At 41.0% G+C, this 24,270-nt stretch overlaps 13 protein-coding genes across 13 annotated transcripts; 6 read left to right on the top strand and 7 right to left on the bottom strand. All coding sequences in view use genetic code 12, as the record gives it.

Annotated features, from left to right (window-relative positions):
- Positions 1-1,308: 1,308 nt before the first annotated feature.
- On the bottom strand, positions 1,309-3,276 carry KGF57_001197 (transcription factor TFIIIB subunit; the record flags this gene model as incomplete). The annotated part of the gene is made up of 1 exon (XM_051750377.1): positions 1,309-3,276. The coding sequence occupies one exon, from the start codon at positions 3,274-3,276 to the stop codon at positions 1,309-1,311; it is 1,968 nt and encodes a 655-aa protein (XP_051610342.1).
- A 180-nt stretch (positions 3,277-3,456) lies between these two features.
- On the top strand, positions 3,457-4,551 carry KGF57_001196 (uncharacterized protein; the record flags this gene model as incomplete). The annotated part of the gene is made up of 1 exon (XM_051750376.1): positions 3,457-4,551. One exon carries the CDS (start codon positions 3,457-3,459, stop codon positions 4,549-4,551), a length of 1,095 nt encoding a protein of 364 aa, XP_051610341.1.
- Positions 4,552-4,568: 17 nt separating this feature from the next.
- LYS12 (homoisocitrate dehydrogenase) lies at positions 4,569-5,696 on the bottom strand (the record flags this gene model as incomplete). Its single annotated transcript, XM_051750375.1, has 1 exon — positions 4,569-5,696. The coding sequence occupies one exon, from the start codon at positions 5,694-5,696 to the stop codon at positions 4,569-4,571; it is 1,128 nt and encodes a 375-aa protein (XP_051610340.1).
- A 390-nt stretch (positions 5,697-6,086) lies between these two features.
- Positions 6,087-6,827, bottom strand: MGE1 (Mge1p; the record flags this gene model as incomplete). Its single annotated transcript, XM_051750374.1, has 1 exon — positions 6,087-6,827. One exon carries the CDS (start codon positions 6,825-6,827, stop codon positions 6,087-6,089), a length of 741 nt encoding a protein of 246 aa, XP_051610339.1.
- Positions 6,828-7,414: 587 nt separating this feature from the next.
- KGF57_001193 (mitochondrial 37S ribosomal protein uS15m) lies at positions 7,415-8,365 on the top strand (the record flags this gene model as incomplete). The annotated part of the gene is made up of 1 exon (XM_051750373.1): positions 7,415-8,365. The coding sequence occupies one exon, from the start codon at positions 7,415-7,417 to the stop codon at positions 8,363-8,365; it is 951 nt and encodes a 316-aa protein (XP_051610338.1).
- A 31-nt stretch (positions 8,366-8,396) lies between these two features.
- Positions 8,397-8,987, bottom strand: KGF57_001192 (MIND complex subunit; the record flags this gene model as incomplete). The annotated part of the gene is made up of 1 exon (XM_051750372.1): positions 8,397-8,987. The coding sequence occupies one exon, from the start codon at positions 8,985-8,987 to the stop codon at positions 8,397-8,399; it is 591 nt and encodes a 196-aa protein (XP_051610337.1).
- Positions 8,988-9,199: 212 nt separating this feature from the next.
- Positions 9,200-10,081, top strand: KGF57_001191 (uncharacterized protein; the record flags this gene model as incomplete). Its single annotated transcript, XM_051750371.1, has 1 exon — positions 9,200-10,081. The coding sequence occupies one exon, from the start codon at positions 9,200-9,202 to the stop codon at positions 10,079-10,081; it is 882 nt and encodes a 293-aa protein (XP_051610336.1).
- A 589-nt stretch (positions 10,082-10,670) lies between these two features.
- Positions 10,671-12,575, top strand: SAS3 (Sas3p; the record flags this gene model as incomplete). The annotated part of the gene is made up of 1 exon (XM_051750370.1): positions 10,671-12,575. One exon carries the CDS (start codon positions 10,671-10,673, stop codon positions 12,573-12,575), a length of 1,905 nt encoding a protein of 634 aa, XP_051610335.1.
- Positions 12,576-12,632: 57 nt separating this feature from the next.
- KGF57_001189 (3'-5'-exodeoxyribonuclease) lies at positions 12,633-13,760 on the bottom strand (the record flags this gene model as incomplete). The annotated part of the gene is made up of 1 exon (XM_051750368.1): positions 12,633-13,760. One exon carries the CDS (start codon positions 13,758-13,760, stop codon positions 12,633-12,635), a length of 1,128 nt encoding a protein of 375 aa, XP_051610334.1.
- Positions 13,761-13,901: 141 nt separating this feature from the next.
- Positions 13,902-14,537, top strand: KGF57_001188 (uncharacterized protein; the record flags this gene model as incomplete). The annotated part of the gene is made up of 1 exon (XM_051750367.1): positions 13,902-14,537. The coding sequence occupies one exon, from the start codon at positions 13,902-13,904 to the stop codon at positions 14,535-14,537; it is 636 nt and encodes a 211-aa protein (XP_051610333.1).
- Positions 14,538-14,792: 255 nt separating this feature from the next.
- KGF57_001187 (aminoacyl-tRNA hydrolase) lies at positions 14,793-15,410 on the top strand (the record flags this gene model as incomplete). Its single annotated transcript, XM_051750366.1, has 1 exon — positions 14,793-15,410. The coding sequence occupies one exon, from the start codon at positions 14,793-14,795 to the stop codon at positions 15,408-15,410; it is 618 nt and encodes a 205-aa protein (XP_051610332.1).
- Positions 15,411-15,459: 49 nt separating this feature from the next.
- DOT6 (Dot6p) lies at positions 15,460-17,244 on the bottom strand (the record flags this gene model as incomplete). The annotated part of the gene is made up of 1 exon (XM_051750365.1): positions 15,460-17,244. One exon carries the CDS (start codon positions 17,242-17,244, stop codon positions 15,460-15,462), a length of 1,785 nt encoding a protein of 594 aa, XP_051610331.1.
- A 454-nt stretch (positions 17,245-17,698) lies between these two features.
- Positions 17,699-23,942, bottom strand: KGF57_001185 (uncharacterized protein; the record flags this gene model as incomplete). The annotated part of the gene is made up of 3 exons (XM_051750364.1): positions 17,699-19,103; positions 19,556-22,491; positions 22,755-23,942. The coding sequence occupies 3 exons, from the start codon at positions 23,940-23,942 to the stop codon at positions 17,699-17,701; spliced, it is 5,529 nt and encodes a 1,842-aa protein (XP_051610330.1).
- Between the last annotated feature and the right edge of the window lie 328 nt (positions 23,943-24,270).

The raw sequence follows: 24,270 nt of genomic DNA, 5'->3' as shown, positions 1-24,270 counted from the left end.
GAAAGAGCTGTCCTGTGCTTCGAGCGCCAATGTATTTGTAATATTAGCACATAGTTTATTGTCGAGTGTAGTAGGGCTTGCTCAAATATTGGTTGGCATGGTACATGACTGTTGTTGCACCCGTAACAGCTGGGGTTGATTTTAACTTTATGCTTGTGTGAGTGCACAACCTTCTCTACTGAAAATATTTGTGTGATTTTTAACCTAAAGTCTTGAAACAACACCGTGCAAACTAAAATTTATCTAATGAAAGAGATATTGGAATTGGTCTACAACTAGATTCAAGACCTGATTGTTTGACACATTTGTATTTTCAGTGACTTAATTACTTTTATGCAAATATTCTATAACAAGACTCTATCAACTTTGCTAGCAATAGCATTTAGCACCTGGCCCAGACTCTCAAACAATGAACCTTTTTCCACGTTTCTCTACCACTGTATCTCACCAGCCTCATGAAATGTCATTAAGCAGATTTCTATATCTCTTTTAACCCTTGCCCAGGCACTCGTCGCCAATACCTTCTCGTTTCACCAAATAGTAACTCCCTACTCAACTTCCAAACAGTCAACAAGATATCCTTTCGGGGCAAAAACTCACCAAACACTACCTGTATCACGTCATCTTTCCTTGGTTTCTCCAGCCGAAAATTCTTTGTCAAAAAGCATATATAAAAAATTACTTGTCCATAATTGTGAAATCCTTCATGTATCACTAAATCAATAATATTGTTGATCGGTATGAAAGTGTTACTGCTTTGAAAGGGTAAATACTTGTGTGATTCCAACTGCGCCCCAATCCCCTTCATGATGGTTAACGTGTCACAAGGCTCTCGAACGAGGGAAAGTAATAAAATGCATCCTGCTTGAATCAGCACAAGGCCAACATTGTGCAACGTTGTGAATGAGTCGTAATTGCACACTGCAAAAACAACAAGGCCCATAATCGAAATGCATAAGAGCCAACGTCTCGCTCGATATAACATTGGAGGAACTCTTTGTTTCACCGTAAACTTCAAGACATCGAGCGACTTAATGGTGCTTGTATCGCCATCAATAGGAGGAGTGATCTCTAATACGTAATCTTTAGGCGACGACATCAACTTTGCATTGTACTGTTTTCACTCTCAAAGTGAAGAGAATTTTGAAAATTCTTCTACTTTGGGGCAAGCTTTCATTGTTTGGATTCGTTACATCTTGTGTTTTGATCCCGCAATTTTTTTCCAAACTGACGCAAGTCATTGCATTTAGTACGCACGTGCATTAAATTTGACTCCGTTTCCAACCTTTTATTTAAACTCTATACAAATCAACGACTCTTCATATCATCAATAGTACCAACCACTGTTTCGTTCTTTCGCAACTCCTTCCTCCTTTCAGCTGTAGTCATGGGCTTGGATCCTGTGAATCCAGTTCTGATCTCAATTTCGCGCCTTCTATTAGCCTCAGCGTCCTCTTTGAATGCTTTCTCTCTTTCCATAGCTATAGCGTTCATACTTTGTTCATGTTCTAATCTTACTTTCTTCAACTCTTCATTATATTGTTCAATCGTTTTTATTTCATTGTTGGTTGCATCACAATATTTCTTGAAATCCACAGGTAGTTTTCTTTTCAATGCTAGTTCAATCACTTCGGGGTATTTCTTCTCCTCCAAAACAAACTTTGACTTGATTTGCTTCCTAGTACGGTGAGGGTATAGTTGAGAAATCAAGGAGAAATCAGTACCAAACATACTCAAGGCTTGGTAGAAGTCATTTAGTTCGTCTGGTGTCCATTTGTCGGTATATGTTCTCTTGCTATACGTCGTAGAAGTGACCGGATTTGCAAAGGGATTTGAATCCTCAACCGTGCGGCCAGACGCATCAGCTCTAGGTTTGACAACCACTGCAGATTCTTCACTGTACCCAATTTTTCCATCAACTAATGTTAACTGCAACGCCGAAGAAGAGGAGGGGGCTTCTTCCTCCAAATTTAAAACGTCTGTTCCTGACTTTGATTTTTTGAGTTCTTTTTCTCGCTGAATTTCCTCATCGGTCTTGCCTTCATTCCTCAACATTGCTTCTTCAAGAGATATTCTTTCATTTCTCGCTCTAATTCGATCCAATCTCCTCTGCACCTTTTTCTGTTTTAGTTGAGCTTCCGCTTCTTGGGCCAATTTAAAGCTAGAACTTACATTACCAATTTTCAATGTTGGTTTGCACAAGTCAGCCATTGTCATACCTTCATAATCAAAGTTAAGTTCTCCATACAATTCCAAATCCTCTTCCTTGATCCCCGTTGGGATCTGACTTACGCTGGTGACGGTTGTAATCAAATTCTCCGGAGCTAATGGGACTAAGTCATCCAATGGCAAGTCAGCAACCCGTGTGAAATCATCTCCTTCTACCTTGATTTCAGGTTTCGGTGCATCCCTACGCCTGAATTTCCGCAATTTGTTGGTCTTGGGATCAATTCCCACGACAAAGTCCTTACTTACAACAGGGGTGTCACTTCTTTCAGTAGCGGTATCACCAGTAGCGTGTGCGGCGGACTCGCCTTCAGGATCGTTCATAATCTTACTCAATGGGGCTGCAGAGTTTCGTAGCGCAGGGAACAAATGACTGACGTTCGAGTTTAGTATTCTTGAGGTGGTTGTGGAGGATGAGGAAGGTGGTGGAGAATGGCCCACGGCTGGTGTCGTTGACGTTGCTACCACCAGAGACGGTTTGAGTGCAGGAGCAGTCGCGACAGCAGACTGCATTATGGAACTTCTCTTCCGGTTCCTTGTACTCAACAGCGATCTTCTCCGTTTTGTGGATTTGGGCTGAGGCACTATGATTCTTGCAGACAGCTGTGTTTCTTCGTTCCCCGGTCGATGAGAAACGGAAGCTGATCGACTTCTGAATCCAGGATTAATGCCAGACAATCTTCGTGATGATGTTCTGCGCAAACTCTGGGCATGTTGCTTTAGGGTCTCCTCGTCTTCATCTGAGCTGTCTGCAATTGCTGATGATTCCTGAGGCTTCAGGTCGTCTATTGGATCTATTGCTTCATCGGGTAATGCCGTCTTGCTAGCAGCTTGTCTAATACTGAAAGATGAGCGCGGTTTGTTGAACTGTGTAGCTGGCGGAGTGCTTATCTGGTCTGGCACGCTTTTGTTAAAGTGTGCATCAGACCCATCAGAAATAACTTTTTGGGTGGCTTCTGGGGTGGCAGTTGGTTTTGGAGTAGCTTTCTTTCGGATTGATTGCTTAAGCTTAGGGGCAAACTGACTTCCCTTTTTTACCAAGCTACTCATATTGAAAGGTTTGGAAAGTGGTGTTGAAATAAAGGTCTTTTGGGGTTGAATGTTTATATTTACCTCACAGACTTTACTTTTTCGTGAAGCTCCTCCTTTGCAATCAGAAGTTTTTCTTTTTTTTTTTTTTTTTTTTATCTTTTTTATTTTTTGGCACCCTTTTTCAACGCAAAAATCCACATGGCGACGTGCAAATATACTTGGAATGCGATCAAAGCAGGCGATTGGGTTTTGAAGTTGGGGTTTGTTGGAGACGGATTCGTTGCGTCAACGAGTAGTGGAGGATTGTTTGGGTACTCTTTGCAAAATGTGTCCTCCCCGGTAGTCAATATACATCTGGCACATGAAAGCAGCATCAACGACATGAAAGTGGTCAATGACAACGTAATTGCAACTTGCTCTACTGACGGAATAAAGATCTGGGATACTAGAACCGGTGGTTGTCAGGCATCATTGGGCAATGGCAAGTCAAACTTCTTGTCGCTAGCTTCACTAGGTGATTCCTTAGCTGGTGGGACTGAACTACTAGGCGCCGATGCAGAAGTACACGTTTGGGATATGCGGAATACATCACAAGTTGTAAAGTCTTTTGTTGACTCGCACCACGATGATGTAACTGCACTTGAGTTTCATCCGTCCTTGAACAACTATTTGATGTCGGGCTCAACAGATGGGTGTGTGAACATTTACGACTTATCAAAACCAGACGAGGATGACGCTTTGCATCAAGTAATAAACTTTGGTTCTGTTCATTCGTGTCATTTCATAACAGAGTCAAGAATTTCAGTTTTGACACATGATGAGACCCTTTTATTTCATGACTTGAATGACACGAATTATGAAGATTTAGTCGGTCCTAAGTCAGATGATAGAGGAGATTTACGGGAGCAATGGGCGAATAATGAATACGTTGTTGATATCAACCCGAGCGGGTTTGCTGCCTATGGTGCAAACTCGTCTGAAAAACTATTTATTGTTCCATTCAGTCCCAAGAAGGAAAAGTTTAAGGACTCAAAGATTGTAAGTTTGCCTGGAGCGCACGGAGAAGAAGTGGTGAGGGATGTTATAGTCAAATCGAATACTACTCAATGTCTTACGTGCGGTGAAGACAGCAAAGTAAGGCTTTGGGAGTTACCAGAAACACTAAAACATTACTCAATAGGTACTGCTTCTTCTCCAGTCTCCGTTATCAACAAACCTAAGGAGAAGAGCAAAACGAAAAAGCATCACAAAAAAACTCATAAAAGTAAAAGTCGAAGATTCAATCCGTACTAAAACACTATAGACAAAATTTAAAACCTTTTGATTATATCCTCAACAACCTCATTTGTAGAAGAGTTTCCACCCAAGTCTGGAGTCTTGATGCTATCTTCTGCCAAGTTGGCATCTACAGCTTCATATATTTTTGCTGCAGCTTCTGGATAGCCCATAAATTCCAACATCAATGCAGTTGATCGGATGGTGGCAATAGGATTCGATATACCCTTCCCTTCGATGTCTGGGGCGGATCCATGACAAGGTTCTCCAATAGCAAAAGAGTCACCAACATTAGCCGATGGAACAACTCCTAATGATCCTACCAATGCAGCAGCTCCGTCACTCAAGATGTCACCATACAAGTTTGGTGCTACAACAACATCAAAAACTTCTGGGTCTCTGAACATCTTGTAAACCATTGAATCAACAATTTGTTCCTTGTACTCAACGTCTTTGTACTTATCCTTATTGGCATCGTATACCTCTTTACATGATTCACGGAACAAACCATCGGACTGTGACAAGACATTAGACTTGTGGGTGACTGTGACAGATGGTGAACTGTGGAGCTGATCACTTGTTGAAGCTTCTCTTATTGCTTGTCTTTGAACAGCTATGTCAAATGCCATTTTTGCAATCCTTTTCAGCGCAGTTTCAGAGATTCTCTTTATCGCCTCTGCAACTTTAGTTCCATCTTCCCTTTCGTAGGTCTTCTCTTCCTTCACGTATAAATCTTCAGTGTTTTCACGAACAATGACCATATCAACTGGTCTTCCAATTCCTTTAACGGATTTGACAGGACGCACGTTGGCGTAAAGACCCAACTTCTTTCTCAATGCGACAATTGGGGATGAATATCCAGCTACTTTTGTACTTGGAGAAGAGACGGCACCAAACAAGGCACCATCGCACTCATTCTTCAAAACATCAACAGTCTTGTCTGGCAATGCAGTACCTGTTTTCTTAAATAATTCAAACCCAGCATCCAAATTGACAAATTCAAATTGCAAATCGAATTTCGAAGGTAAGCTCTCCAATACCTTTTGACCTGCAGGAATGACTTCCCTTCCAATCCCGTCTCCTGGGATCAAACCAATCTTGAGTGTTTTGAGAGCTGGAGCAGTTGAAGAGAAGCAACGCATTGAAGTTTTAGCTGCCAACATCACGTATTCGTTTGTCCGTAGTTAAAGAAGGTTGGAAAGTGAACAAACAAGACAAAAGAAAAAAAAAAAAAAAAAAAAGAAAAGGAAAAATTGCACTCTGAAAAATATTTCAATTATATGGGGAGGAGGGCCGTGGATCGCGGTTATTCCATTGACACAAAATTGGTCGACAAGAAGCTGCATTTGCCGTAAAATCTTCAGTGAGTCACAACCAAGAGACGAGATCAGCTGGAAAATTCAAATCTACAATTGCAAAAGTAATGCGACGTCTGGAAACGGCACTTCCTTTAGAGTGGGTATATACACAACTGCTTACACTAGATAATACTGTAACAAGGGGAACATTCATTATATACAAGACATTATACGTTTCATATCAAGAGCATAAATCTACTTGTCTTCGCTCTTGACAACACCAACTTTAGCTGGTCTCAAAACCCTGTTGTTCAAAGTGTAACCAGATTGCTGAACAAAAAACACAGAGCCTGGCTCTTTGTCAGGTTGAGCAATTTCGAAAGTGGCCTCATGCAAATTAGGATCAAACTTTTCTCCCAATGGTTCAATTTTCTCGATTCCATGTCTCTGCAATGTTTTCTCAAAAACATTTCTGGTCATATCCACGCCCTCATACAAGTTCTTGACCTCTTCATTGGCCTTGAGTGTTTCGTCTTTCACATGATCCAAAGCGAAATTGAAATTATCTATCGACTCTAATAAATCTTTAGCAAGTTTTTGCAATGCAAAGTCCTTTGCTTTCTGAACTTCTTTCTTTGTTGTTTCTTGTAAACTGATGAAATCAGCTTTGGCTTTGGCGTAGTGATTCTTCATGAGGGCCAAGTCCTTGTCCTTTTTCTCTAATTTCTCCCTCAATTCTTTGACCTCTGGGCTTTCTGTAGGTTCTGCAGCTTCTGCTTGGTTGTCATTCTCTGCCTCACGTGTCAGTTTTTGTTCCGCTTGCTCATTTGCAGTGCTAGCAGACTCTGCACCATTTTTTGCCTCTGCGTTAGTAGAATTGAAGCGAATAAATTGTTGGCGTGGTGGTACGCAGACTGAAGATCTAAACACGGACGACGTAACACTGGCACGAGTTTGAATCGTCCTCCTAACTGATTGTAATAAAGCTCTTTGCATTGCTGTTGATGATGAACTAAAAGAGTTTGGCAAAAATGTCTCCGAAAGGCTTCATGCAAAAAAAAGAGAATGCGAAAATTTTTCTACATCATTCTGTGATAGTGGTAGCGCAAGAATAGTGTGTGTGTGTGTGTGTTAAACGTATGCCCTGAACTTGGGGAATTAGAAGCTGCTTAATAGGTTGAGAAAAAGTAAGGATATCTCTTTGCATGGCTGAGAGCTACTATGTCGAAAGTTTAGGTATATTCAACAATAGTGTCTTCATTTCGTTTTGGTGCTTCTTCAAAATTCAAACAGGTAACCCGGTTCAATTGAAAACAGAAGCGACCTGAGCTGTTGTAGAGTTGAGCTTTCTTTTGAAAGGCTATAAATAAAGTCGGATTGCAGCAGCATCTAATGATAGATATCGCTTCTCTTAGTCCAATTGAAGGTATCTTCACACTCGATTGCAACAGTAACTCGTCAGAGGAGAATTGGTGAAAACAAAAAAGAAAACAAAAAAAGGAAAAAAAAAAAAAGAAAAAAAAAATTTTGGAAGAAAAGATCAGCTTCGATTTACTCAAGGCACTCTAACCACAAGTCTCGACATGTTCAAGCTTTCTACTCGTTGGTTCTCTATAGGGCGACCTTTACTTTCTCAACCAGGAGCTGTGAGAAGCGTTAACCTTGGTCCAAAGCTTGCTGCAAAGCAATTTATAGACCCTGGAACTCCCATTAAAAAGGAAAAGAAGTTGAGAAGAAGAGAGAAAAGATTGAAGAAGCAAATCATACGAGATGTGAACACATTGAAACAGTACGATGCAAAGAACGTCCCATTTCAGGTAGACCCTGTGTTGGGTGATCCAAAGTGTCAATTTTTCTCTCGTATTATGCAAAAAGTTGAAGACCAAGAGTCCAATTTGGCTTACGATGTTGACCGAGCAGAGATGGAAAAGCTCTTTTACGCTGCCGAGAAACTATCTCTTGAAAACTTATCCAGCAATGAAGAAATACGCCAAGAGATGCAACAAGTTGAGCAAAACAAAAAGAGCGCTGTGTTGACAATTTTGAACTTGCGTAATACCAACAGTACTGACAAGAAAAAGTTGGCCATCAAGTATGCTCGTGAGGAGTTACAAAGGGAGACCGGTGATACCGCGTCTCCGGAAGTACAAGCAGCGGTAGTGACCGTCAAGATCCATTTTGGAATGAGGCATGTAAAGGAGAATAAAAATGACCACACCACCATCAAAGCTGTCCGTGAATTGGTTCAGTATAGACAAAAGCTTTTACGCTACTTGAAGAGAAAGGATCCTAAAAAATACTACTATGCAATTGCAAAGTTGGGCTTGACGGATGATGTGATTACTGCTGAGTTCAACATGGGAAGACAATACTTACAAGATTATAAAGTGTGGGGTGACAAGGTTTTGATCAAGGAAACCCAAAGCGCAAGAAGAAAGAATCTCAGGGTCAAGAAACTCAGGGATAGAGTTAGCGAATATCATGATTTGGCAAAGAAGAATTACGAGATCATGCAAAAGGAAAATCTCATCTAGAGTACATCAACTTGTATATAAGGAACAATATTTAAGCAGTTGACTTGTACATCGACTTGTCTATCTGTACCGAATTCAGTTGCAACACTTCCTTTTGGCGTAGTATTGGTTCCCAAATCTCGAAAATCTTACCTGCAAGAACTTCGTTCTCTTTAGCTTTCTCATCCAATGAACCTAGTAGTTCATCGTTATCACGACATAACTGGTCATAAACCAAGTTCAACTTTCCTAGTACATCGTCTTTGTTACTGAGAGCCATCGAGCTCAAGATGTCCTCTGCTGACAATTGGTCAATTGCAACTTGCTTACCTTCCGCCGTGGATTCTCCACTTCTTTTCCTTTCCTGTGCCAGATATATAAGCTCATCGAGCTCATCCAATTTCTCAGACAAATTATTCTCGTCATATATGTGATTAAATTCTGCTACCGTGCTATCATGAAGGTATTCCTGAAGACGAGTCATCCCGATCTCTAGCTTTGCGGCACCTGCCTCTGATTCCATAATATTTGGATAACATTGTTTGACTTGCTCTTCTGCAAAAGAGGTCTTGAGCACCTGTTCGACTGCCTTTCTACCAAGAACTTGAAGTCTCTGGAATCTCACTCTGGGCGTTGTACTCATTCTTTGGTAACAAGTTTACTTCGGTTGACTGTTGTTTATACTTTTTGCGGACAATATAAGTGCCGCTTGTGTACAAGAAGGAAAAAAAAAAAGAAAAAGAAAAAGAAAAAGAAAGAAGAAAAAGAAATAGAGAGACGCAGAGAAAATGAACAGAGGCAAAGAAAGAGAAGCCACATCACTCTCATCCTTTGAATCAACAACTAACGACTGTCATGTCAGACCCAAGAGAACTAATTGCTGAAGCAGAGAAACTACTTAAGCCACAGCTGGGGTTTTTTCTGTTTATATCGGGCCTGTCTCAATCTATTCGTAAAGAAGATGCAACTGATTTATACATTCAAGCCGCTAATAGTTACAGATTGAAGAAGGACTTCAACCAAGCGGGCAACCAATTTGTAAAGGCAGCGGAAGTGCAAGAGAGCTTGAGCAACCATAATGATGCTGCAAATCATTTGGTTGAGGCGTACAAATGTTACAAGTCAACATCTCCTACCAATGCCATTGATGCATTGTCGAAAGCAATCCACATTTTTTTGACCCAAAATGGACAATTCAGAAGAGCCGCTAACTTCACCATGGACTTGGCTGAATTGTATAAAGGTGTTGGGGATACCGCTAATGCCATCAAGAGTTACGAGCAGGCTGGTGACTACTTTACAACAGATAACGCTGAAGCTCTTTCAAACAAGGCATTCCTTAAATGTGCAGACTTATCGGCGGCAAGCGGTGACTACAAGAAGGCCGTTGAATTGTACGATGTTGTGATTAAAAACCTGTTGAACAACTCTTTGACAAAATGGAGTTTAAAAGACTATTTTTTCAAATCTCTATTGTGTGTCTTGTGTACTGAGGATGTGGTGGAAACAGAAAAAAGGATGGAAAAGTATTCGCAGGGTGATCCCAATTGGCCTGAAACCAGGGAATACAAGTTAATCGAGGGAATTTTGGAGAGCATCAACAATGGTGATGTCGAGGACTATTCCGATAAAGTATTTGATTATGACAAGTTCAGCAAACTTGATAAATTGAAGACCCAATTGTTGTTGAAGATAAAGACATCGGTGGTTGACAATGATGAAGTCGATATTTTGTAGGGATTGCGTTTTTCGTTAGAGTTTTTTTTTTTTTTTTACTGAAATTTTACACTCTGATCTCAACGCCACTGTTGTGTGTAGTTCTTTGTAAGTTAAAGGAAACTCTGCTGTGAGTGGCATTTTCAATACTGATACTCCGAGTCCCTTCATACTTGTCCCTTTCATCATTTCCCTCTCCTTTTCATGTAGTCATGTATTCTTTTTGAATTTGAGTGTCTAATATGAACACGGAAAAATTCTTAAAAAAAACCCAAAACAAAACCCCGGCTGAATAATTTTAAACGCACGTAATAACCTTTAGATCGTCTTTCAATCACTAAGATAGAGCCCACTTCCATTGTTTCATCAAACGTATAGCTTGCTATACATTCTAAGAGATATTTACAACACCAATTAGTGATTATCCTGTTGGACCACCAATCTTCAGTTGGGATATTCATTTTGTTTAAACAATGTTCTTATCATGGTACTGCAACTACTAAATCAACTAAAAATTACAAACAACCATGTGTATTCCGACATCACACCAAGAGATCTGGAGAGACGAAGTCACAGGGAGAGGCCGAATAATGACTACTCTCTTAAGCGAATGATTCAAAAGACTCGCGAGACAGTACAAGAGCCATTGAAAAAGAAAATCAAGCAAAGAGTAAATGTAAACAAGGACAAAGACCAATTTTTTGTAACCATCAACTACAAACCCAAGAAGAAGATAGAGCTACCGTATAAGGGGGTATTAGGGTTCCCCGATTGTATTATAAATGACACCGATCCTACCAAGGAGGAAAGGGCACAATTTGAGAAATTCCGTATAGAGGGTGTAAAACTACGAAACAAGTTGAATAACGAAGATACGCACGATGGAAGCAGCCATCCACTACATCAGCTGGCGACAGAAGTAACAAAAGAGTCAACACCGTCATCTATCGCATTGAATAAATCCAAGATCAAAAAAATCATGTTCCGAGATCACGAAATAGAAACATGGTACATTGCACCATATCCAGAAGAGTACTCGCAATGCGAAACGTTGTACATTTGTGAATACTGCTTAAAGTATATGAATTCTCCTATCTCATACAAACGACACCAATTGAAAAACTGCAACTTTACAAATCATCATCCCCCCGGCACTGAGATTTATCGAGACGCAAATGTATCGGTTTGGGAAGTTGATGGAAGAAAAAATATCAACTATTGTCAAAATGTCTGTCTTTTAGCAAAATTGTTTTTGAACTCAAAGACGCTATATTATGATGTGGAGCCCTTTGTGTTTTACATTTTAACTGAAAGGGATCAAAAGTACCCTTCAAAGCATCATTTTGTTGGTTATTTTTCAAAAGAAAAGTTGAACAATCTGGATTACAATGTCTCATGTATATTAACATTGCCAATCTACCAAAGAAAGGGATATGGGAATCTACTTATTGATTTCAGCTATTTGTTAACCAGAAACGAGTTCAAATACGGCACCCCAGAGAAACCGTTGAGTGACTTGGGGTTGCTTAGTTATAGAAACTATTGGAAGGTGACAGTAGCCTACAAGTTACGAGAACTATACCAGAAATGCAATAATATGAATGGGCTCCATATATCACTTGGCGTGTTGTGTAAAATGACTGGGATGATACCAGCAAACGTGGTTGTGGCGTTGGAACAGCTCCACGCTCTATATTACAAGCAGGACGCAAATGAAACAAAATTTGCAATTGTGGTAAAATGGGAGCTTATAGATGAAGTCATATCCAAATGGGAAGCCAAATCGTACACAACGCTAGACTACACGAAACTTATTTGGAAACCAATGCTCTTTGGCCCTAGTGGTGGTATCAATTCGGCCCCGGCATTTATCCAGAATGGGAAACAAACTACTCCTCACAATAATATTGCACAAGTGTCGGAGTTCTTGAAAGACGATATTTATAACCCGTATTCGTTCGAGGAAGAAGCTTGGAAAGAAGTCGCTTTATGTGCAGACACTGCTAATGAAGAACAAGAGTCGAATTTTGAGAGTTTTGTTGAATGCCAGCCGGACAATAGTCAAGTGAAGTTGAAGCCCAAGAGGCGGTCCAAAGAAGATGTCGAGGTGGATTTGGATGCAGTCGCCGACATTTTCCAAGAAGAGGACACATTAGAGTCAAATGCCGAGGATGAGTCTAGCTTTGAAGATGTGGATTTTGTGGGAGGAGAAGGGGCAGACGAAGACGAAGCAGAAGACGAAGACGAAGAAGAGGAGCCGAACGACGAAAGTCTGGATGAAGAGTTACCGGTGGACTCTCCATCGGAGTCGGATTCTGATTTCGATTCTTACGTTGGAAATAACGTGCACTTTGTGAATCAGTCTGGTTCGAGAAAAAGAACTTTTCTTAAGAGGAGAACTGTTAATGTGTTGGAAGGTGATAATAGACCGCGAGGTAGGGGACGCCCTAAGGGTACTTTCAAATTGCCTAGAGGAAAGCAATCAAATACCAAACCGTCGTCAAGAAAAAAGTAGATCAGAGACTTTATTAGTGTTACCTTTTTTTTTTGTATTATTACAATGCTATGACCCTTAATGAAACATTTTCACTGAGTTGTTATAAACTGTATCTATAAAGTTCTCTATTCCGTGAGAATCGGTTATACCATGTAGCTTACAAAGCACTTCAGCTACATGGCCCACTTGAACGGGCTCATTGCGAGATTTGATCATTGGCTTGCTAAAGATACCGATCCTCGTCTCTAGAACGGATGCATCCCCAGTATTTTCAACTTTTTGTTGAACGCATTGTGAATGCTTTTCATAGTGCTCCTTTTTGATTGATGGGAATGGCAAGTTCTCGTCTAGCTTGAACTGGGGTTTGACTTCATTCAATGTGACAGTCTCTATCTCTGGGTAAAACATGTTTGGGTACGGTGATATTAATTTGTAACTAGCATGACTCTTTCTTATTTCACACCATGGTGCGTCTGTCTCAATCATGAGTCTGTTCACGGGTATTTTGGATGCGACGATCAAGTTTTCTTCAGTCTTTAATGAGCAACCATTGACTCCGATGTAAAACCCGAGCTCTAGTAAGCTGTTCAACTCTTCCTCAGTCCCAGTAAACGAATGAACCACTCCACTTTTCACAATACCATCGTCCATGAACGGTTTAATTATCTTTATGAAGTCTTCACAAGCAGCTCTCATGTGCAAAAACAACGGAAGGCTGAAATCAAGTTCGCGTAATGTATTCAATTGTCGTTTAAACATTTCAAGCTGTTGGTGCTTAGTGGAATAATGGAGTCTGTCATAATCCAATCCAATCTCCCCAAAGGCTTTCACGTGCCCCGTCTTGTACCCTTCAATAAGTATATCGCGCAACTCTGCGAGTTTCTCGTCAACATCGGGCCTCAACTCTTCGGTGTAATTATCTCCATCCTTTACATAAACCTCACTGGCAACTGAACAAGGGTGGACACCCGCGGTTGAGCTGAACTGATTTCGATACTTTTCGCACAATAGAAAGTGGTCTCGACTCTCTTTTATGGTAGACGCAGTAATTAACATTCTATCCACATTGAACAAATGGGCTCTGTTGATGACATCTTCAATATCACATGGGTGCTTAGGGTTTGTGGACCCATTGTAACACCCTTGAAACATAGGGTCTGAGAAGTTGACACCTATATCGAAATACCTTGGTCTCCATGTCATACTTTTGGTTATGCGATTGCAAAATTTGTTCATAAGTGATGGAGAGGGTTTATACTAAAGCAAAAATGACAGAAAATTGAAAACCATATTTCCATTGCATCAAGTCTCTACCACTGTGTATGCAACATAATTCGCTGCACAATGTCTGATGATCTTGATAGAATATTATCGATTGAAGAGTCAGTTCTCAACAGAAACAATGAAATTGACAGAATCTTGGATTGTAATGAGCAAGATTTCTTTGCCATTACCGAAATCAACCCATTGCTAACCTCATTCGACAGCATACCGCAATTGATAAAGAAAATATACAGGAAGAAGTCACTTATGATCCATCCAGATAAGTCTGATCACCCTCGAGCTCCAGAGGCTTTTGACAGACTTAAAAAAGCCGAAAATATTCTTGCCACGACTGACGAGAATGATCAGGAATTTAAGGAAAAGCAGAGATTAATGTCAATTTACTCCACATTCCAATCTAACGATATCCCTCTGAGCTTTAACAATCCGATTAATGTAAAGATTAGGGCTCAGGTGAATCAAATAATCGAAAACGAGCTTGCTCATGCGGAGTTGGAGAAGTTAGCCAAAGTGAGCGAAGAAACAAGAAAGAACCAAATGCAGAAACATATCAACGAGGAGAAGGAGATGAAGCGAAAGATTGAGAACGAGTGGGAGCGAACAAGAGATTCGCGGGTTCAAAATTGGAGAAGTTATTCAAGCAAGGTTGAAAAGAAGGGAAAGAAGACAAAACTGAAACCCAAGGTCTTGGCATGAGAGAGTGTTGTGGGGGGAGGGGGGAGGGAGGAAGAATCGGATCAGATCCAATACATAGAAATGGCGAGGTCATGTGGATACCAACCATTTGGATATCAATTATTGGAGCATATCGGCTCTCAGCCATTTGAATTCCTCGGCCACTGCACCGAACGCAAAAAGGAAAAAAGTGGAAGCTAAGGAAAAAAAAAAAAAAAAAAAAAAAAAAAAAAAAAAACAAAAAATTGATTGGAACTTTCCAAGTGTAACAACAATATGACTAATCTCACAGTAGCGATACTATCCATTAGTGTATTATCTTTTGTAACGGGGTTCTACACGAGCCAGCTTTTCAAAAAATCCACTATTGAACTCAACAAGCGAAAGAGAGGCCCAAAAGTCATCACCCAGCGAGATACATCACATGATGAAACAGAAATAGAGACCGATGAAGAGACAGGTGAAGAAGAGGAAGAGGAAGAGGAAGAGGATATAAGCTCACTAGCATTGAATGAAATTCCGGGTGAAGTCAGGATGACTCTAGTCGTTCGACTGGACCTCAAAATGGGGAAAGGTAAAGCTGCTGCGCAATGTTCTCATGCCACCCTAGCTTTGTACAAAAAGATCACCAACCCCAATTCTGAAGCATACAACCCTGAAATGGTGAGGAGATGGGAATATGGTAACGGACAAGCGAAAATAACTCTTCAGGTACCAAACCAAGACGAGATGGATGTCTTATACGCACAGGCATTCAGTTTAGGGGTTAATGCATGCATAATACATGATGCTGGAAGAACACAAATAGCTGCTGGAAGTGCCACTGTGTTGGGACTTGGTCCAGCACCAAAGAAAGTTCTCGATCAAATAACGGGAGAATTGAAACTATATTAAGGAAAAACACGATGTATATATAACCACTTCTTTAGAAATGCATGAATGTTTACCTTCGAAGAGGACGCTTGGCTAAGGGATTGATGGCAGAGCTTGCTCTTCGTTTAGTTCTCCTGATATTCCCAAGACTGTGATCCTCGTCGTCGTCATCAATTAATGGATTGTCGTCGTCGTCATCATCATCATCATCGCTGACTCCGATCCCAATACCCCCTATGACATCATCTTCGTCATCATCATCATCACCATACAAGTCGTGAACATCGTCTAATCCGATGGACGATTGTCTATTTCCCCTTCTCTCCCTTCCACCAGTAGACGCGTCATTTCCGTTTCTCAACTTTTCCAAATAATCTATACGCGCCCAAATCTCACCCTCTGTTCTCTGGGGTAGTAGGATGGACAATTCAGCAAAAGACAATTCACGATTACGCCTGTTGATCAAAAGTTCGTCTTCTTCCATCGTCCAAGGGAGATCCAACTTGGTTTTCTTTGACTTCTTTTTCGTTTGGCCAGATGATGATGACAAATTCTTTTTCAATTTCTGCACTTTTTTGTTATTTGATTCAACCAACTCCTTGTTTACTTTCAAGGGTTCATCTGGCTTCTCTGTGTTGTGTGGAATCACAACTGACCCAGATCTAGAATAATAGCCCAGACTGGGACCTGCTAATGAACCATTCCTCAAGCTGGAAACAGTGGTCTGATGGACTCCAGCTGCACCACTAATACTCGAATTCCTTGACGGCCCACTTATACTTCCCGCCCCGCCAAAGAGAACCGGGAGATGCGCCAAAGATGTAGCTCCCAGTTGATGATGGGGGATGTTCATTGACTTTGAGGGTAATGATGAAATTGATGCCCTCGCTATAGACAGGATTGACGCTCTTTCGTCGTTAGTGAATTGGATGATGGAGTTGTTGCGCAAAGCAGCTGCTGCCACAGAAATTGACCCTGAGTTGTGATCTCGAGGGTGCAAACTTGTACTATCTCTGTTACGTGTACTTGCATTAGATGTAGAGTTTCTTGGCGTGAGTGAGGATGAGGTTTCAGGGTGTGTCCTATTGTGAGGTAAGTTCATGGTGGGATCAACTGACACGTCTGCATAATAACCACCGGAGCCATTAGTACCAGGTATCACAATCCCAGTTCGGCTCAGAGCTTCCAAAGGATTTTCCGATTCTGGGGAGCCTTCATATTTGTGACCAAGACTGGAAATCAGATTTGCTCGTCCAGAAGCATAATGATCTGGCGACGCCGCCAGAATTTTTGGAGTTGTTACCGGGACAGGACTGGAGATATACGACGGCGAATTTGATAATGCATTGAGTCCAGCCAATGCGGATGAAATACTGTTATCAAAGCCTTGAAACCCTCCTGTTGGTGTTGCTTCATACGGAAATTCAGAGTCTGTTGTTTCAGTTTTGGCTGACGAATGGGCTGCTGATGGAGCCTTTTTCTTCAGTGACGAGCTAGACATTGTTGGATTTTGTTTGAACTGGTCGCCCAAAGCTGCGGCTGACTTTGGTGGATTCTTTAAATTCCCGGACTTTAACCTCCTCCATCTAAATTGACAGGCATTTGGGGTTCTATTTGTGAAATGGCTGGCAATAGCTTTCCATCCTAGTTTCTGACGGTCCTTTAGGTGCATTAGTAGAATGTCATCTTCGGCATCCCAAGAGGTTGGTGTTCTACTCGAGACTTTCTGTGAATTTGTAGGTGAAGCATGAGTCGCCGATAGTGAAGACTCGGGAGACATGGATTCCTCTCCCCTACCCATTGTGATGGCGTTTTGGTCTTCAGAAGTCATGGCATCAAAATCTGCTGAACTCATTGTTTACACAAGCCCCTCCCGATATCAAAAAATAATCCACAGTTGACACAGGCTCTCACAATCCAGTGGTTCAACAATTGTGACCTTGACTACGGTGTGGAATCTGATGGAGATACTATTGGTCAAAAAATTTGGGGTATTGTGAAATCTTTCTTGTCGAAATTTGTAGTCAAAATGTCTGCTAGGTTCGTTAAAGTCAAAATGCACCCTCTATTCAAGATGATCATCGGTTTGAACAACATTTTGGGGGGTTTTCAACGAAAAGTGAACTCAAGAGAAAAAAAGGTAAAAAAAAAAAATAAAATATATGGCAAATGTACTGCGGTGTGGGTGCAGATATAGAGAGCAGGTCATGTGATGCGTGTAATATTTCATATGTGGTCGTGTGCAGACCCGTTTCAAAGTATTGTAACAATACGAAGTTTTTGAGATGACAGTCCTATATACACATAGCTTACTCTACTGTCCCAACTTTGTCAGCCCAGATCATCTCCGCTTCCACAATGGTGTTGTTGTTTGCTCTCATCTTGTTCATTGTCTCCATGTACTCTTCGTACTCATCACTGTCAAAAACAATTCCTCCACCCGCTTGTAAGTACGCCACACCATCCTTGAACACCATTGTTCGCAAGGCGATACAGGTGTCCATTGTCTTTCCGTCATAGCCCCAGTGTCCCACTGCACCAGCATAAACACCCCTTTTCTCCTTCTCCAATTCAGCGATGAGTTCCATAGCCTTCACTTTGGGTGCTCCACTGGTAGTCCCGGCTGGAAATATTGATCTGAATGCATCAAATCTGGTTTGTTCTTCACGCAATGTACCACTAACTTCAGAAACCAAATGCATCACGTGTGAGAATCGCTGAATGGTCAACAATTTATCCACCTTTGTGGTTTCAGGTTTGCAAACCCGGTTCACATCATTACGTGCTAGGTCTACAAGCATAATGTGCTCGGCTCTGTCTTTTAAACTGGACCTCAATATTTCAGCATTCTTTTCATCCTCTTCATTTGTTTTGCCTCTTTTGATAGTTCCGGCAATAGGATGAGTAACCACCCTTCCATTGACATCGGATTGCACCAACAATTCTGGAGAAGCTCCAATTATCTGAAAATCAATCAAATCAATGTAGAACAAGTAAGGCGATGGGTTAACCGTTCTTAAATGTCTGTAGATGTTGAAAGGGTGTAACTCAGTAGGACGAGCAATTCTTTGGGAAGGGACTGCTTGGATGATATCTCCCTTCAATATATGTGCCTTCAAATTTGAAACATGCTTTTCATATCCTTCCTGGCCAATGTTGGAAGTGAAATCTTGATTCAACTTTATTGGTCCCTGATGTGGGAAAATCTCCTCATTCGATACATCTCTCAACAAGAGTTTTTCAATCTCGCCAATTTTTGATACACCCTTCTTGTATTCTTCTTCCAAATCGTGAGATTGATCTACTTTGATGTTGTATATGATCTGGAATCTTTGGTATACGTGGTCAAATGCCACCACCAAGTCACAAAACATCAACACAGCTTCTGGTAATTCAAGTACATCCTTCAATGGTCGTTTCGTTTTAGGTTCAAAGTACTTGATGCAATCATACGAGATGTATCCAGTCGCGCCTCCGCTAAATTTGGGTAGACCAGGTAATGATGCCTGTTTGTAATGTGATAATTCCTCTTGTAGCACCGTTATTGGATCTACATCGCAAAATTCAGAACTAAATTTACTAGGATCATCGCCTGTTCTTATCACTTTCGATGGGTTGATTCCAATGAATGAATAACGATCGACAGTATCTCCATGAACGGACGACTCAAAAAGAAACGAGGGCAATCTGTCCTTGTCATTTATGTTGGCCAACCTGAGGTAGGCTTGGTGAATTGAAACATCATTATGGGCCACATATTTGTATATCGGGTACAAATTGGGTGGGTTCGGAGAAGAAGCGGAGTTCGACTTTATGGTTTTAGTCAAGGTTTCAATTGACGGTTGAACTGGTTGCAACTACGTTCCAAAAGTTAGTAGTCGTAGAGATTACACAGGAAATGGTGCCAACATACCATTTTGCTTAGATACTCCTTCAATGTCAAGAGTTTTGATGAAGGAAAAAAAAAAAAGAAAAAAATTTGTTGCAAATAGAATTTTGGCAACGAGAAAGAGAGAGAGAAAGAGAAAGAAAGAAAGAGCTGTGAGGTATGACTAATTAAACAATCTAGACTTTTTGCATTGCAAAAACGGTAACTGGGAATGCTGCACTGGCCATACGATATAATCAATACTACTTAAATACGTATATCCCCTCTACCATCTAACATGCAAAATCCTCCTATCGCATCCAAGTACAAGATGTCATCGCAGACCAACGTGGTGCCAACGGTGATCGCTTGATCAGGTTGACATAGAGCATCAACCTCAATTCCTAGCTCCAAGCAATAAACTTTGCATACTTTGTAAGCGTCCAAAATTTCAACATTAGTGGTGATACACTCAAATCTACCCTCATCTGGCAAATCATTTTCAGCTTGCTTCTGTCGAAGCCACATGAGGACCCAAAATTTGTGCATACGATACTGCCAAACTGTTTTGAAGTCGCTGAAATCTGCAGCATTCATTAACACATTGAGCTTGCGATCGGGTAAAGGGCCATTCATATTGTACCCAAGGCTCTTTAAATGGTTGAACTTTTCAACAAAATCAAGGTATTCGTATCTTGTCAATAGTGTTCTTTGGAAGTCGTTCTGGGCATACGAAAGGAGCTGAAATTGGTTAAGGAGAGCTTCGCCTGAGTGGAAAATGTTAAGTACTTCTGCGTATCCCATAGGTAAACCTAAAGGTACATTTCGCTCATGTTCAGTCGTTGCATATTTTGGTGCAAGATAATTCTGTGAAATGAGTCTTGCATTTGGCGAAATGCACCCTGTTTCATCTTTGGCCATGATACTATGAGCGTATTTTTGAGATTCATAAACAGGAATCATGATATTTTCGTGTTGCACGAGCACGCTGTCACTTTCAAAATCATTGTTGTTAAGCTCTTGTGAACGAGTTAGAAGTGGAATCTGAGTTTGATTTGAGAATGCCGAAGCTAAAAAACCAGATAATATTCTAGCCTCTTTGTGTAGAAAATCAGCTTGCGTAGTTGCACCAGACAGTTGCGATTTGGAAATGTCAATTTTCAAGCTATTAGCATCTTCGCATTTTTCAGTTTTCATGATAACGCCATCAAACAAGGAACCTCTCAGGGATATTGCAGCACCATCGAGCTCCCTGACCTTTTGGAAGGTACGTAAAACACCGCTAATGTAGTTGATATTGTGGATGTCCGTCTTGTTTAATGAAGTTTCTTGACCCTTATCATTAGGCTCTATGCGTTGTTTGCGCCGAAGCAACTTGAAGAACGAAGGCTCCAACTGTCCGGTGAGACATTTTTGCAACGTTGTCTTGCTAACATTTTTGATATTCACATTGGAGATGGAATCAAAACTAACTGACACTTTACCATCGAGTTTTTCGAATGGGTTTGATTCAAAGGAGTTGTACTCAAAGGAGATAGTTAGACAAGTGGATTTCGAAATTCCTCGTCTTTTCTTATTGGTGCCTCGTTCCATATCAATGGCGTCACTCCATATCTCTTCACTTTCACTAAAATTGTTATAGTTGTGAAATTTCCTATCTCGCAAAACTTTCCTCAGATACAAATTATGCCAGTTCTCATTATTGCATAGATGTGTCAAAGTCTCAGCAAGACACCCATTCCCGAAAATCGACTTAAAAGTATTGCTTTCCGGTGAAATATGAGTGATCAAATCAGGAATATGTACATTGATCAAGTGCTTTCTGGAATTCAAAGACTCAAGGGATATTCCAAAACTAGCAGCGTTCTCTCCTTCATCTAATAGCCCATAAATGACATGGTCCTGGTAATAGTTTCTTCGTGACCTCAAATGTTTGAAATTGTCCCTTATGTTGAAGGATACTGGTACCTTGGAGTTTAGCTGGTCCACAGAAGTCACACTCAAATCTCTTGAAGTTCCAAATAATCCCAGTGACAAGAAAACGTCAGATATTGTAGTGGTGTCATCATAGACTTTCAAGTCAACAAGGAGACGATGTATGTCGGATGACGAAGGCTTGCTGCCAAATACATCTAGCTTAGCAAGATCTTTCATGATATCGCTGTGGGGATAGACTACAGCAAATTTCATTGCCATGAGAATCTCCACAAAATGCCTTCCCTCAAAGACATTCAAATATGTCTTCATTTCCTCTTTAGATACACCCTTCAACTTTTTCAAAAACGCGTTTGCATCTTGTATCTGATCCCCACTTGAGACCCTTTGACTAAATCGATAAATGCTTAGCCAAGCATCTTGTGCATTGACGAAATATTGTGATGCCGAATGATAATTATTTGAATGTTCCCACAAAAAAATATTCGTAGGTGAGTCACCAACGTAGCTAGGAACCACCCATTGACAAGAGCTAAGCATGTTTGCATGAATCGCGTAAAGTAAAACCAATTGAAAATATAGCGATGCGTTGATTCTCGCCACGTCCGACTCTTGGTATTCCATAAGGTCCACAATCTCCAATAACGAAACAGGTCTAATTCTATCTTGTGTAAGTTGGCTAAACACTGTATCCATGCGAGACGATATTCTTCTCTTGCAGTGGACTGTGTCAAACAAGAACTTGTTAATGAGTGAAACAACTCTGTGACGATCTGGCTGAGACGGGTTGTGACGCTCAGTTAATATCTTTGTATAGTCTACCCATCCATCAGGGATGAATTTATACAAATGAAACTTGACTTGTAGAGGCTTGACTTGAAGTATCTCATTATCATGAGTTAGCACTATAAGGTGATTTAACCTCTCGTCGAACCTGGCCTGTGAATCTTGTAAAACCACTCCCACTTTCATCTGGTTTTGTTTTCGAAACTCAACAAACGACCCCATTTGTGGAACATTGTACTTGTTAGACCTGACTATATTTTGGAAATCCATTGGTGGAGTCATTGGAGGTGCAGTGGCAGGTGCCGGTTCTGGTAAAAGATATCCATTACTCGAGACACCACTTTCGCTAAAATGACCTAGCCGACGATAGTGCTCGCTAGCAATGTCATATACGTGTTGATTTATCCTCTCTCCCAGAGTCAGCACTCCGTCTTCAAATACCTTAGACCCGACTGAAAGATTTTTCATAAACCCAACATTGTACAGAGTTTTGTGGTAGTGTCTCGGTCGCAACTGTCGCATATGTCGCAACCTGGGTATAGTGTAGTATCGTAGCATCATATATGTAACTGTGGTCGTATCATTGGTTTACGATAAATGCTGGTGTATGAAGAAGCAGAGCCTAACTTTGTAGAGTACCTGTCTGCAAAATTTCCTATTCAATATTTATTTTATTTTTTATTTTTTTTCTTTTTTTACTGCATCGCTAGTGAAGGGTCGTCACGCTATACAAATACACAAGTATACAAAAACTCTATTTATACCCATCTCTGCACAATGACAGAATTCTTCAACTTTGCGTCACCAATAGATACCTCACTACTCTCTTCAATGGGCTTAACCGGGAATGCATGACTCAACGCGAAATTTCTACCTCTATTGTCAGCATTGTATTCATGGCCTCTCACGTAATCATAAACCACGGAAACTGAATCATCCGAATTAAACTTATGTGAGGCTCTCTTCCCATTGGCAAACCTTATTTGAATAGCCGTATCACCTTCCCCTTCATCGGCGGATTTCGGTTGGGCGTCTACTGGTTTTGCCTCCTTTTCGGAGTCCGCCTTCGTCTCAGTAACAATTGGCTCACCAGGTACAGGAGACCCAAGCCTATGCCCTGATCCGTGATACCCTCCAACTTTCCTCTTGGGAGGTCTATAATCTTCGTCGGTCCTTTTCGAAACTGTCACGTCAACATCATCACCAGGGTCCACTTGCAAAATGGTAATGGGAACCCTTCCTTGCTCAATTTCACTCAATATCCTCTTGTTCCTTTCATCGTCGTAGCTGTACAACTCACTATCGCCAACCGTAAAACCTTGCCTCCAAAAGGTGATTTCGCGATTAACTTTTTTAGGACGGAATCGATTCAACAACTCTCTTGCCTGTGCATGTGGGTCCTCAATCTGTTCGCTTGGTACAGTTCCATCCCCCAATTTGAATCCGGTTCCAGAAAAGTGTGCTGCTGCTTGTGATGATGATTGTTGCTGCTGCTGCTGCTGCTGTTGGGCACTTGGACGATCATCGGGAGTATTCATTTGTTCCCTGGCTCTTTGGAAAATCTGTTCAATCAAATTTTGATCTCCATTATTTCTATCCTTGTTGGGGTCTTCTACCTGTAATGCTGATTTTTCACCACCAGTAAAGAAATTGTTACTGGTGCTGTCGTCTTCCAGTTCATCATCTTCGTTGTTCAAATCCCGGAATGTTTTAATGCCGCCTTGTGCCTTTCTCTTTTTGGAAGTAGCTCCAGAACGGCTACTTGCTGAGCTGGATCCTTGTGGGAGAAAAGGTGGCTCGTGTTGCTCGGGAGGATGCTGTGGCACTTGTTCAGAATTGGCATAGTAGTCCTCAATTGCTTCAACTAAATCATTGTCGTTCCTTTGCAAGTACTGTTCAGCTAAACTTTTCGAGGCATTGGTAATTGATATGAATTCAGCTACGTGTGAATTATCTTCTGACATAGTTAAAGTAGAAAGGGCGTAGGTTTATACTTAAAGTGCAATTGATGTACCACCTTTGCTATCACTGGAGAGAAAAGTTGACAGAGAGAGCACATTCATTTTTTATTTTCTATTTTTTTGTTTGATGGCAAACGCACCATCTTTGTGGCACACATACACACACACACACACACACACAAACTCTCTCTCTCTCTCTCTCTCTCCTCCAAAAGATCTACAGTGAAACACACACATTTTCTTAATACACCACGAAAGTATATTAAACTATATAATGAACCGATGTTGAACCTAATAATGACTAATGACAAGATGCAATCACAAGTGATGC

The sequence above is a fragment of the Candida theae genome (genome assembly GCF_024610275.1).
Source record: "Candida theae strain CBS 12239 chromosome Unknown scaffold39, whole genome shotgun sequence".
Lineage (NCBI taxonomy): Eukaryota > Fungi > Ascomycota > Pichiomycetes > Serinales > Debaryomycetaceae > Lodderomyces > Lodderomyces theae.
This window is presented reverse-complemented; position numbering and strand designations above follow the sequence as displayed.